Source organism: Aquarana catesbeiana, linkage group LG08 (assembly GCF_042186555.1).
Source record: "Aquarana catesbeiana isolate 2022-GZ linkage group LG08, ASM4218655v1, whole genome shotgun sequence".
Classification (NCBI taxonomy): Eukaryota; Metazoa; Chordata; class Amphibia; order Anura; family Ranidae; genus Aquarana; species Aquarana catesbeiana.
The window spans coordinates 40,647,506-40,661,532 of NC_133331.1; the positions used below are offsets into that span (position 1 = coordinate 40,647,506).

The following is a 14,027-nucleotide window of genomic DNA, read 5'->3' on the forward strand; positions in this document are numbered from 1 at the left end:
CCTATTACATTCGATATGTGCTAAGAAAGAACAAAACATAGTGAATACATGTACATAGCCAACTAAAAACAAAATATATGTATCATTATAAGATTTTTTTTCTTTTTTTAATAAAATATATATGAAAGAAACATTGCTAAAAATAAACATGAAAAAAATCAAAGTAGTAAGTATAAATCAAAATCAGAATTCAATCCATTGGGCCATGGGGAATTTAAATGGTTTATCCATTGAACGTCCCGCTTTGTAAGGGTTAATTCCCTGTTTTCTCCATGTCTATTCTTGGTTATACCATCTATAACCATGAATCTTAATTGAGAAACAGTGTGTCCTTTCTCAGTGAAATGGGCTAAGGGTAATTTGTCTTATTTATCCCTGATGGAGTACTTATGTCTAGCAATTCTATCTTACACCTTTTGGGTGGTTTCTCTCACATATAATAACCCACATGAACATTTGATTTGAAAGTTTTGTGGTCCCAAAAAGGTTGTAAGAGGCGAGGGAGGACGATACTGATCAGATTTAACCAATCTGTCATATAGCGTCCGACCTCAACGATAGGAAGGCAGGAGAGGACACTGGAATTCATTCACTGACGGATAACCGTCATGCATGATAGACCAGTGTTTCTTTATTATATTATAAACCCTAGTGAAATAAGAATGGAATTGTGAGATGAAGGGGAGACGACAAGTATTGCGATGTCTAGATCTGTAACCAAGCAGATAGTCTCGTTCTTTTTTAATAATTTGCTTAGGATAACCTCGTTGTTGTAATTTCCCTTCCATCTCATCCAATCTGACTTTCAATAAATCTAAAGCACTGACAATCCGGAACACACAAACTAATTGGCTGCGAGGAATGGACTTAAAAACTCCTGGAGGATGAAAACTAGAATATAATAATAGTTGATTACGATCTGCAGGTTTTGTGTACAAGTCATTGACTATATGTTGTTCATTGATCCTTAATAAAGAATCCAACAAAGGTATTTGAGTGTCACTGACTAACATGCTAAATTTCAAGACAGCGATTAGAGAGTTAAGATACATATTGAATATATTTAAGGACTCTAAGTCGCCCGACCTAATCGCTAAGGCGTGATCGATAAAACTATACCAACATATGCAATTTTGAATTAATAAATTGCAATGATAAATGAAAGCATTTTCTATCATATGCATGAATGCATTAGCATATGGGGGTCGACGTTATAACCCATCGCAGCTCCAATGAGTTGTAAATAGTATTTTTCTTTACACAGAAAAACATTTTCCTCCAAAAAGATCGACAATAATTGTATTTAAAAGGTAATATGTGTAGATGTATATTTGTTTGGGTGAATCAATAGACATCGGTAAGCCTCTATGCCCAGATCTTGGGGTATAGCAGTATGTACGTTTGCTACATCCCAGGTGACTAACAGACCCTGGTGGTACAATTATATTACAAATTTTTGGTAAGAAATGTTGAGTATCTCATATATAGGACTGTGTGGTTTCTATAAGGGGTGTAAGACATTTGTCCAAAAATTTAGCAATAGGTGTAGTGACAGAATTTGTACTAGAGACTATAGGGCGTCCAGGTGGATTTACTAAATGATTTGTGTGCATTTTAGGCAATACGTATATAACTGGTGTCACAGAATGTTCAGATATAAGATATTTTTTAGTATCATTATCGATAATTCATTCATTTTCTGCATATGCGATTACATTTTCAATCTTGTCCTGTATACGTAAAACAGGATTATTATAAAATTGAACATAAGTTTTAGTATCTGCCAGTTGTCTCAAAATTTCATTTTCATATGCTATTGTTTCCATAATTATTATCGATCCACCCTTGTCTGTGGGCTTGATAGTGATATCAGGCCACGTAGACAGGGAGACGAGAATATCAGATTCTTCCCGATTGTTAGGTGTATGGTCCCGTTTAGTACCATCACGTATAAAAGAAGCCTATTTCCTCTTCAACTTTGACAATAAATACTTCAGCTGCAGCGCATGAAGTGGGAGGGATACATTGATTCTTATTTCTTAATCCCATAGTGTGAATAGATAAAGGCAATAAATTAGAATTGTATAAGACTGGTTGAAACGTATTTGTCAAAAAAAACAATATAAATCCTGTTTTAACACAAAGGTATCCATTTTAGTTTTAGGACAAAAGTTTAAACCCTTATTCAATACTAATAACTCTTTATCAGAGAATATAACTGAAGAAATATTGTGTACCACATTAGGAGTTAATTCCTCTGATGATTCCTGGTCCTGGTTGCAATTGCTTTGTGACTTGTTTTTTCTGTTCTTCTTACCTCCTCTTCTTCTTGGATGGGGTTGTTAGAAGGATGTTCTAAAAAAGTTCCACGCGGTGCGTTGGTAGAGGAGTCAGTCTGCTCAGTACCATCCTCCCTCGCCTCTTAGAACCTTTTTGAGACCACGGAACTTAGGCTCGTTCCCCTGTTTATGCTGTATTCAATGTAACAGCATGATAAAAGGGAAATCATTTTCCCATCCACATAGAGGCTATAATATCAACATTAAAAATCATTATACTTGCCAATCATCTTATGTTGTATACATAATCAAATGTCCATGTGGGTTATTATATATGGGAGAAACCACCCAAAAGGCGAAAGATAGAATTGCTAGACATAAGTACTCCATCAGAGATAAATTACCCTTAGCCCGACATGTCACTGAGAAAGGACACACTGTTTCTCAATTAAGATTCATGGTTATAGATGGTATACCCAAGAATAGACGTGGAGGAAACAGGGAATTAAAACCTAGAAAGTGGGAAGTTCAGTGGATACACCGTTTATATTCACTATGGCCCAATGGATTGATTTCTGATTTATACTTATTTCTTTGATTTTTTTCATGTTTATTTTTAGTAATATTTCTTTCATATATTTTTTTTTATTTTTTAAAAAACAATCATCTCTTTATTATAATTATACATACATTTTGGTTTTAGCTGGCTATGTACATGTATTCACTATATGTGTTTTGTTCTTTCTTAGCGCATATCGAATGTAATAGGAAAAATGATAGCGACTGATGACCCATGATACCATACATGCTTAAATGTTTTTCTTATTTGTTAATGATCTTGATTGGTATTCAATGATTGATTAATCGATTGATCCTATAAGAGACAGAAGTGTTTAAATACGCTTGTAAAGATCATTATTATTGTATATGTCTTGCTCTGAAGAAGGGCGTTATCTGTATAGCCCGAAACCAGTTATTCATTTGACATTGAATGGAATTTGAAATTTCAGAATAAATTTTTAAGTGCAGCAATCCCATCTGATTTTTTTTTTCTATTTATGACCTGTGGAAGGGTCTGGTTGTTCAGCACTGTCATGTTCGGCTCGTGCGCACTTCACCTTCAACAACTGTTTATAATATTATATATATATATATATATATATCCACTGAGCCTAACAAAATAGATAGAAATTACTTTAAATCAGTAGATTATTTCTCTTTTTTTTAAATAAAAGGCATAACGGACTTGGTATACAGACAAAAAGCTGTTCTTATTTTTGGAGTGTCAAATACCCGTTTGCTAATCAATATAGACCAAATTGAAAAAGACTAATTTAATACAGATACCCTTTAGAACGAACCAGTAGTTATCCTGGATTAAGCAGAGCAATAGGTACACTGGATACCAGGCAGCACAGGGAACTAGCAGTGCCCATACTTCCCCGATGTCGCAGCTGGCCAATGCTCGGTACTTCCAGAGGGAACATGCATCACTCACAGTGCAGTGACTGTGCCTGAGCAAGCAATAGCTAGACCAGGTACTGACATTTGAAAATGCGAGTATATGTATGGCCCCCAGCAAGTTGTGTCCTATGAATTTTCAGGCACTGCAGTAGTGGATCAAGGTGGTAAGGGAATGTGGAGAAGAGAGCTATAGACTCCTATTATCACAAGAACCTGTTATTTTGAAGAAAAGCATAGAGTAAGGCTCTATGCTATCCACTAGCATTTTTTAAAGCTCCAAGAAGCTATTAGCATTTTTTTTTCGGCTAATAGAAGCTAAAAATAGCGTTAGCCTAAAGTAGTGTGCATGGACACATAGGATATTAGTGGTTTTTTGGTTTCAACGTCTAGGAGTAGAAAAAAAAAAAAAACTGCTAGTTTTTGTAGAGTTTCTTGCCGCGTTTTTCCAGCAGAAACGCTCCTAAACGCTGCTAAACACTACTGATAACAAGAAAAAACTGAAAGCTCAAATATTTGTGTACATAAAGTAATATAGCAGGCAATATGAGTGCAAGAACGGCTCAATAGTCCATACAGCAACAGTTCTTAGGGTGAGGTGGCAGGAGGCAGCTGTCCTCAGAGAAAAGCCAGCTCTGTTAGCAGATTCAGGAAGGGTGAGAGACACAGGAAGCGCCAAACTGAGTGTAGTATATTAAATACGATTTATTAGCAAAGTAATGCACTTACAGGAAATCACAAAAACAATCTCAACTGTAAATGGTGGTGTCTGCAGATCAGCATCCAAAACGAGCATCCACGGATCTGGCAGATGACTGGGGGAGCCTCAATCTGTCCTGTGGCCACCAGGAAGTCGGTCTGGGCCACCGTGGAGCAGAGGGAGATGACATCACCAGGAAGAAGAGATACCAGGGGAGAAACAACTGAATAAAAGAGGCTACGTGCTCGGAGCATCCACTCCTTCTACAGGCCTCTTTTATTCAGTTGTTTCTCCCCTGGTATCTCTCTGCTTCCTGGTGATGTCACCTCCCTGTGCTCCACGGTGGACCAGACCGACTTCCTGGTGGCCATAGGACAGATTGAGGCTCCCCCAGTCATCTGACAGATCTGTGGACGCTCGTTTTGGATGCCGATCTACACCTACAGACACCATTTACAGATGAGCCTGTTATGTTATTTCCTGTAAGTGCATTAGTTACTTTGCTAATTAATCGTATCTAATATACTACACTCAGGTTGGCGCTTCCAGCTGCTAAACACTACTAATAGCTTTTTTTTGCGCTTTTATCCCTTTTACTGCAAAAATGCTAGTTAAATGCTAACACTCTTAAACGCTGCTAAAACACTACCACAAAAAGCTATTACCAGCGTTTTTTTTAAGCTTAAAAAATGCTAGTGTGCATGGAGCTTAAAGGTTTAGAAATGAAATACTAAATATTATCTATTTTAAAGGATACATTCCAGACAGCACCTATAGTAAATCATTTAGCACATGCCAAGTCTTGGTAAACCATCAACTCTAAACAACTGTATCAGTTAAATTTTTGTAACTCAGATTTGAGCGTTTTTTTTCCCCTTTACAAGGGTTGTGTCAAAATAGCAGGAGGACCAGTAAAAGCCTACTATTGATTTACCGCATGTCAGTACTTACCAATGAACACATTACCCAATTATGTAGATGAATGTCCTAATTAATATTCTGCAAGCCACTACTAAATATTGTATAAGCACATAGGGAATCTCCAACCATACAATAAAAAAAAAAAAAAAAAAAAAAAAAAAATTCTGATCGCGCTATACTTCATAAACCTAAAATCATAATTAATCTCTTACGTGATCCAATAAATGAATTCATATACTACTTGTTTGTTAATTCATCCAAAAAATATCAACATTCCTAATTATTATTAAATACTAATTATTCACAAGAACTTATTAATATAAAGTGTATATTCTAAAGTATCCAGTGTCATTAAAATTACATAAAACATATAAAGCATCTAGTCCAAAAAAAAGTGTCTTGTGCTTCAATCATGTGTATGATCTTCTCTTTCCACAGTGCTAAGCACATTTAGTGCCGGTTCACACAGGGGCGACTTGTCAGGCGACCTATCCGCCTGACAAGTCGCCTCCCGTTCTGTACAATGGAATCGTTCTAATAGGAGCGACGCAAGTCGCTCCGACTTAGAAAAAGGTTCCTGTACTACTTTGGGGGCGACTTGGGGCGACTTGCATAGACTTCTATACAGAAGTCGTTTTGGAAGTCGCCGTGGCAGTCGTGTGCAGGTCGCCTCGGTGAGGCGAACTGCAAGTCGTGCCACCCCTGTGTGAACCGGGGCTAACACAGGGGGTAGCAGTTGGAAGAAAGTGGATCATGTGACCATGAGAGTGATCAGAGCTGGTGATCGTTACCTCTGGTGAGTCATTAGTTTGAAAGGTGGAGGACACAAAGTGCAAGCACTGTGGAATGAGAAGTTCATACACTTGATTGAAGCAAAAGTTACTTTGTTAATGGACTTTAATTGCACTTTATATATTTTACGGAATTTTGAGGACACTTTAGAATATGCAGTTTAAATTCTCAAGAATTAAGTAAATAATATAGAGTATTTGATAATATTTATGAATTTTAACTTTTTTTGGATGAACTAGCACACAATGATTATTTGAATTTATTGTAAGAGAATTTTTTTTAACGTTTTCTAAATACAGCGCGGTCACAAAATGTTTTCTTATTATTTTGGGAGCACTATTTTAGTTTTACTTTTAGTCACTGTTGATATAGATTATACTGGTATAGTGAGATTTTGCCTTTTACACATAGCGTAGACTTAATTTGTGAACATTCCAACAATACAATATCTGGAGGAGAGAAAACGTTACTGTGTGGTCTATAATAGACAAGTTGATTCCATTTAACCTTTATTTTTATTCTTTTTTTTTTACTGTAGCTTACAAAAGTGAACATCAAATCTGGTTGGTTGTAGAGCGCTAATCATAACGTGCATTCCTATAGTGTCTTTAAAGTGGAGCTTTATTCCTGATAGATCATTTCAGGCTGGCCCCTTTGGCAGGTATAGCTATATAAAACATTAAAAATAAGTGCCTATACTGTTTAAAATCCAGTAACACTGGCTCACCCTGCTCTGCACATGCTCAGTTGCTCTCTATTTTTGGCATTGTGCTGAAAATCAAAGCCACTAGAGGCCAATCATCTGACAGCCTTCAGCAAAATGGCAGCCTCCACCACGAAGAAACAGGAGGAATGCTGGAGGTAATTTAGAGCACACACTAATTTTGGTAGCATAATTATGAATGTGGAATGCATGTTCCTTGCTAAAGAAAATTATTTTTTAAGTTGTTATTGTTTTAAATAAGTGGTAAGGTATTAAAGCTCAACTGAAGCTTTGTAAATTATTGCTGTAATGCAGCCAGACTACATAAAACCATAAGAATCATAATCAATCAGCTGTGCACCTGCAGGGCTCTAATGGGGAAAAATGCTGGGACCATTAGACGTCCCTTTAGACGTGATTTTCTATTGGGAGTATCCCACCAAAAATGAAATTTTTGTTGCAGGGGATGCCTAAAATCCGACTTGTATCCTAGTGCAGACTTGACTGGGAAAATCAGTGAGCCAATCATACAAGCAGGAAATGATGTTTCTGGGAGGCAATCTGTGTACAGAACACCTCCAGGTAGCCATATTGCATTGCAATTTACAGAAAATTACAGCGGCTGCAGATTGAAAAGGAAAGGTAATCTTTAATAACATTCAATTACAATATAACTTGTGTCACAATTGTATAGGCTATATTTTTTCTTTATTTGCAATTTTTTTCCCACAAAAGTGAAGTTACCATTTAACAGTCCTATTTGTTGCAACAATAATTAAAATACCCTGCGCTAGCAGCACACAAAAGAGTCAGACTGCTGCTCAACAAATAGTGTAGTGGTCTAAGCTTCTAGACGTGTGACACATCCCCTGCCTAGTACTCCAAGCAACAAGAGCATGTGTACTGTTGATTGAAACACTGAATTGGAGGTTTCAGACTGCTAGAGACCCAGACCACCATGCTCTGTGTGGAGAAGTGGTTTAATTCCCTAGCATGCTGCTACCTTGAACTGTAAAAAAAAAAAAATGAATCCATGGGTTTTTACAGTTTATGCAGCATGACAGCATTAGTAAAATTGATAAAGCTTCAACTGGGTATTCAAACCTCTGTAAATGAACTGCCTTTTCCCTGTTCATTCAGGCTGTACAAATCCCCTGTACAGCCTGAATGAACAGGCTGTACAGTCACCAAATATTTTACCAGTAAAGTTGAATGAAAACTTGTAGAACATTGTGGGCTGCGTGTGTGTCAGCTAATCCTTACATACTTTCATAATTACGAAAAAGTCACTTACGATGAGCTCTGAATCTCGTCCCATAGATATTACAGTACGGTTTACTGTTCTCAGAAGTTTTTCCATTATAATTTGAACGTGACGTTGTGTTGGTCCCTATACATAAAAAACAAGAAAAACGTACATATGTCAAGGCAAAATTTAATAGATATATATCTATTAGATAGATAGATAGATAGATAGATAGATAGATAGATAGATAGATAGATAGATAGATAGATAGATAGATAGATAGATAGATAGATAGATAGATAGATATGAGTATATTGTACATGTCTGCAAGTGTTTTTTTTTCCCCCTTCGTACAAGTTGCAAGTACAGAAAAATAACTGTTGATGTACCAGAAATATACTTTAGTATGCTCCCACCTTGCTCTTTTACATGAGAGCACAGCTGCTTTAAATTCCTAGGCACTTCTGGTCCACCCTGCTTACATTTCTGATTGCTTACGAAGAACACAGATCTCTCATCTCCCCCCCCCCCCCCCAAAAAAAACCAAAAAAATCTCCAAAACTCCTTGCACAGGCAGAGAGCACAGGAAGTGATCAGTTGCCAAGATTTCTGCCAAAATCAAACATGCTTTCCAGAGTATATCAAGCAGAAAGAGAATTTCATTGTTAGGGTTTGCATACCCTTTAATTATAGCAAAAGTCAGCATTAATTATTAATTCTCTGATTGTTACAAATGGTTAACATTTTGTAGCTGTAATTTCATTTACTCAATCTGAATATACTTTGCCATTGCAAATGAAATGCAAAAAAAAAAAAAAAGACATTTTGTTAGAATGAAAACCTAGTTATAAATAATTTCATATGTGGAAGAAAACAGTGACATTATACCATTTCATTTACTTATACCTATTGTTTTAACATATAAATGAGTTCATGTATTCAGAAGCATATATAACAGATTAGAATATTTGAAAAAAATCATATTTAACAGTATGATCTATGCACAGATAGAAATGAAAAGCTCACTCATGTGGCCTAAAGCTGAGACAGCCTTAATCACAATGCTTAAGTCTACATAAAGCTGTTTTAGGCCCCTTTCACACTGGGGTGTCAGCGGTAAAGCGCCGCTATTTTTAGCGTTGCTTTACGGTCGTATTTGCGGGGGTATTTGGCCGCTAGGTGGGCTCCCGTTAGTGGCCGAAAAACGGTTAAAACCACCCGCAAAGCGCTGCTGCATTGATTTCAAAGGGCAGGAGCGGTATACACACCGCTCCAAAGATGCTGCTAGCAGGACTTTTTTTTACTGTCCTGCCAGCGCACCGCTCCAGTGTGAACGCCCTCAGGGTTTCCACATTGGAGAGACAGGAGCGGCACTTTCAGGGCGCTTTGCAGTCGCAATTTTTAGCGTTGTAGCGCCTGCAAAGCGCCCCAGTGTGAAAGGGGTCTTAGGGTTACAAGTTAATAGAGACTGCAGATCATCTAGTGTTTTTAATTAGACTCTGCCTGGGAAGCAGCGTCCGCATACATACAGTAAATCAGCAATAATATGGCTGTCCCAAAAGTGACAGGAATTCCCCTCTAATACAGCTGGCAATATAACATTGTGAGACTTACACGGACATCTTGTCCTGGTGACAAACTATACATTTTTTTTTTTTTTTTTTACGGTTTTACTGCCCTCATTTTCTGTTTCAGAGACAATGAGCACCCGGGCAACTAATGAGGATGATTTACCCCAGTAGGGATACGAACAGCAAAAAAAAACTTGACAGAGGGTTATCACCTTCCCCCCCCCCAACTAAAAACTGACAGTTTTGGGTTTGTTAGAGGCCTACTACTTCACTGCCTATTAGGTTTTTATTTTATGCCTTCTATTATGTCACTACTGTATATTATATTGACAGAATGATGGGCAGAGGGACCAAAGGGTGCAGCAGGGGGAGCAAGAATTTGTAAGGCTGGCCTTTTGAACACTTTTTTTTTTTTAAGAACTTTTGCTGGATTTTTCAATTGTTGGAGGGGTCAAACGGACATTCATTTTAGACTGCAGTGCAAAGAAAATTTAAAGGTGCAGGATGAAAGATTTTTTAATAAACACATTTCCAACAGTGAATGTGGTTTTCCTTCAGAACCGCCCATTCACGCCAAAATCAAAATGTTAAAAGCGGAAAAAGTTTTTGGAAGTACTATTGAATAACATTTGCCAAGTCATCAAATGTACTGTATAATGTAATGTATATCAATCTTCGCATCAAATGTTCATTCGAAAATCTATTAGTGTAAGGCCAGCTTAAAGTAGATGTAAAACAGCCCATTTAATTTAAAATGGAAAGGCACAATGTTTGTATATATTATATATGTATCTAGATAGATAGATAGATAGATAGATAGATAGATAGATAGATAGATAGATAGATAGATAGATAGATAGATAGATAGATAGATAGATACAGTATCTCACCCCTCACATTTTTGTAAATATTTTATTCTATCTTTTCATGTGACAACACTGAAGAAAAGACACTTTTCTACAATGTAAAGTAGCAAGTGTACAGCTTGTATAACAGTGTAAATTTACTTTCCCCTCAAAATAACTCAACACCCAGCCATTAATGTCTAAACAGCTAGCAACAAAAGTGAGTACACCCCTAAGTGAAAATGTCCAATTTGGGCCCAAAGTGTCAATATTTTGTGTGGCCACCATTATTTCCCAGCACTGCCTTAACCCTCTTGGGCATGGAGTTCACCAGAGCTTCACAGGTTGCCACTGGAGTCCTCTTCCACTCCTCCATGACGACATCACAGAGCTTGTGAATGTTAGAGACCTTGCTCTCCTCCATCTAACGTTTTAGGATGCCCCACAGATGCTCAATAGGGTTTAGGTCTGGAGACATTCTTGGCCAGTCCATCACCTTTACCCTCAGCTTCTTTAGCAAGGCAGTGGTCGGCAGAGGTGTGTTCGGGGTCCTCCTCATGTTGAAATACTGCCCTACGGTTCAGTCTCCGAAGAGAGGGGATCATGCTCTGCTTGAGTATGTCACAGTTCATGTTGGCATTCATGGTTCCCTCAATGAACTGTAGCTCCCCAGTGCTGGCAGCACTTATGCAGCCCCAGACCATGACACTCCCACCACCATACTTGACTGTTGGCAAAACCTATTTGCCTTTGTACTCCTCATCTGGTTGACACTACACACGCTTGAGACCATCTGAACCAGATAAGTTTATCTTGGTCTCATCAGACCACAGGACAGGATTCTAGTAATCCATGTCCTTAGTCTGCTTGTCTTCAGCAAACTGTTTGCGGACTTTCTTGTGCATCAACTTTAAAAGAGGCTTCCTTCTGGGACGACAGTTATGCAGACCAATTTGATGCAGTGTGCTGCATATGGTCTGAGCATTGACAGGCTGACCCCCCACCCCTTCAACCTCTGCAGCAATGCTGGCAGCACTCGTATGTCTATTTCCCAAAGACAACCTCTGATATGATGCTGAGCACGTGCACTCAACTTCTTTGATCAACCATGGCGAGGCCTGTTCTGAGTGGAACCTGTCCTGTTAAAACACTGTATGGTCTTGGCCATCATGCTGCAGCTCAGTTTGAGGGTCTTGGCAATCTTCTTATAGCCTAGGCCATCTTTATGTAGCGCAACAATTCTTTTTTTCAGATCTTTAGTGAGTTCTTTGCCATGAGGTGCCATGTTGAACTTCCAGTGACCAGTATGTGAGAGTGAGAACACCAAATCTAACACACATACTCCCCATTCACACCTGAGACCTTGTAACACTAACGAGTCACATGACACCGGGGAGGGAAAATGGCTAATTGGGCCCAATTTGGACATTTTCACTTAGGGTGAACTCACTTTTGTTGCCTGTGGTTTAGACATTAATGGCTGTGTGTTGAGTTATTTTGAGGGGACAGAAAATTGACATTGTTATACAAGCACTAGTTCACTTTGTAGCAAAGTGTCATTTCTTCAGTGTTGTCACATGAAAAGATATAATAACATTTTTACAAAAAAGTGCGAGGTGTACTCACTTGTGTGGGATTATATATACACACACATACATATACATACATACATATACACACACACACACACGTACAGTATATACTGATTTTATTTTTTTTTTTAATAAGTGATTATATGACCTCTGTTCTCTGCTGCATTAGGGGCTTGAAGAAGAGGGGGTGGAGAAACAGCAGTCCATCGATCTTCCCTGTGAATGGCTGCGCTGGAGGAGCATGTCAGCACAAGTTTGAACAATTGAGGACAGGCAGGCTGTGCGCCTAGCACAGCCAGAAAACAGAGAACACTGGGAAGGATGAGTTAAAAAAAATAATAAACTCCTTAAAGGGAACCTGTCCACATAGAAATAAAGGAACGGCCAAAGATGACATGTTTTAGAAAGCACAGGTTCTTGGGCTGTCATACTTTTTCACTACGGAGTAACTCAATGACCAAAACTTGCGGCCTGGCCATAATGGGTCACCTGATATGTATGCACTTCTCCCAGCTTTGTAACTCATTAGGATGTACCTTCAGAAACAAGTTAGTAATGGAAGTTACCATTATAAAGACAGCAGTTCCCTATAAATGTTCCAAACAGCAAGAATGTAATGCAGAATAGTATGTTAATTTACTAACCACATCTTTTCTGTAAAGTACTTCCAAGATGTTGCTCAGCAGCTGACAACAGGCTTCAAGCTCCTCTTGTTTTTCCAAGTGATGCTTCAGCTGATCGGTCATCATAGGAAGGAGGATGTCTCTGCATTCTGAACACAATAAGGTTGTCATGTGAGAGTGGATGATCGATGACTAAGTATACTTAAAGGGTATCTAAACCCAAAGCAAAATGTATTTCCATCCATTGATCTGGCCAGGAACACATTCCCTGTCTTAGGATGTCTCCACTCCACTGAGACATGTTTGGATTGCAGCATTGCCAATGTGGGGAGAGAGAAAACTGGGTATACCATGCATGCAAATTACACCATCTACGCAAATGAGGTGAAACCCTCCCAGGGGTGGAAGGGGGAGGAGGGTGGGGGCTAGTTTTGACAGGTACCAGCTCTCAATTTTACAACCCCTGCCTTCCAGGACACGTCACAGGTCCCAGGAGGCTGCGGGACCATTCATAAAGCGCAGCACGGCTCACACATGCACAGTGGGCAGCCAGCTGTGAAGCCACAAGGAGTCACAGCTAGGCTGCCCACAGTTAACATGCTGGCCGGGGACCCGAAGCCCGGTGAAGAACTGGCTCAGGTGAAAAATACACTGGATCTTTGGACAGATGAGTGTCTGTTTATTTAAAGTCAGCCGCTACAGTTTTTGTAGCGGCTGACTTTTAATTTTTTTCCCAAACTCACTGAAGAACCGCTTGAAGGATTGGTAAGTGGCAGTATGTAAAATGTTTGCTTGTGGGTTTAGATACCTTTAAATGTGAACCAGTCAGATCCAATTTAACAATACTGAGCATGTACCTGTGATACTCTTCAAAGCAAACCCCAGGTGCGGCCCCTGGATTCTAGGCCCAGGCAGTATGCCAGGCTCTAACTTCTGTATAAGTCAGCACCAATAAAAATGTTTACAAGGACACAGACACAGCTTTTAAGATTATCACAAGTATTTATAAGTCAAGTGAAGCAGATTTTAGGGATGCTTTTACAAGTAGATTCATGTTTTGCCATATTTCTTACATATTAATAAGGCCGAACAGATAAGTAAGGGAAAATGCCAGGCCATACATAAAATGCAATCATAAATACAATAAAAGAAGTCAACCATTAACCTACGTCTGTCTTTGTTTTTAGACAAACCTTTAAAAAATATAAGTTTTGAACAAATTATAGCTTGCAGTAATAGCTGTGGAAAAAGGGGAGGAGCTGGGAATCATGTGAAAGGTCTCCAAAAGAAGCAA

General features: G+C 38.5%; 1 protein-coding gene across 1 annotated transcript in view; it reads right to left on the reverse strand.

Annotated features, from left to right (window-relative positions):
* The window catches only part of DOCK1 (dedicator of cytokinesis 1), a gene marked incomplete in the record, with an annotated part of 633,434 nt that overhangs the window by 316,484 nt on the left and 302,923 nt on the right, over positions 1-14,027 (reverse strand). Inside the window, 2 exon segments of the mRNA XM_073595735.1 lie at positions 8,151-8,246; positions 12,755-12,882. Coding sequence (XP_073451836.1) covers positions 8,151-8,246; positions 12,755-12,882 — 224 coding nt within the window.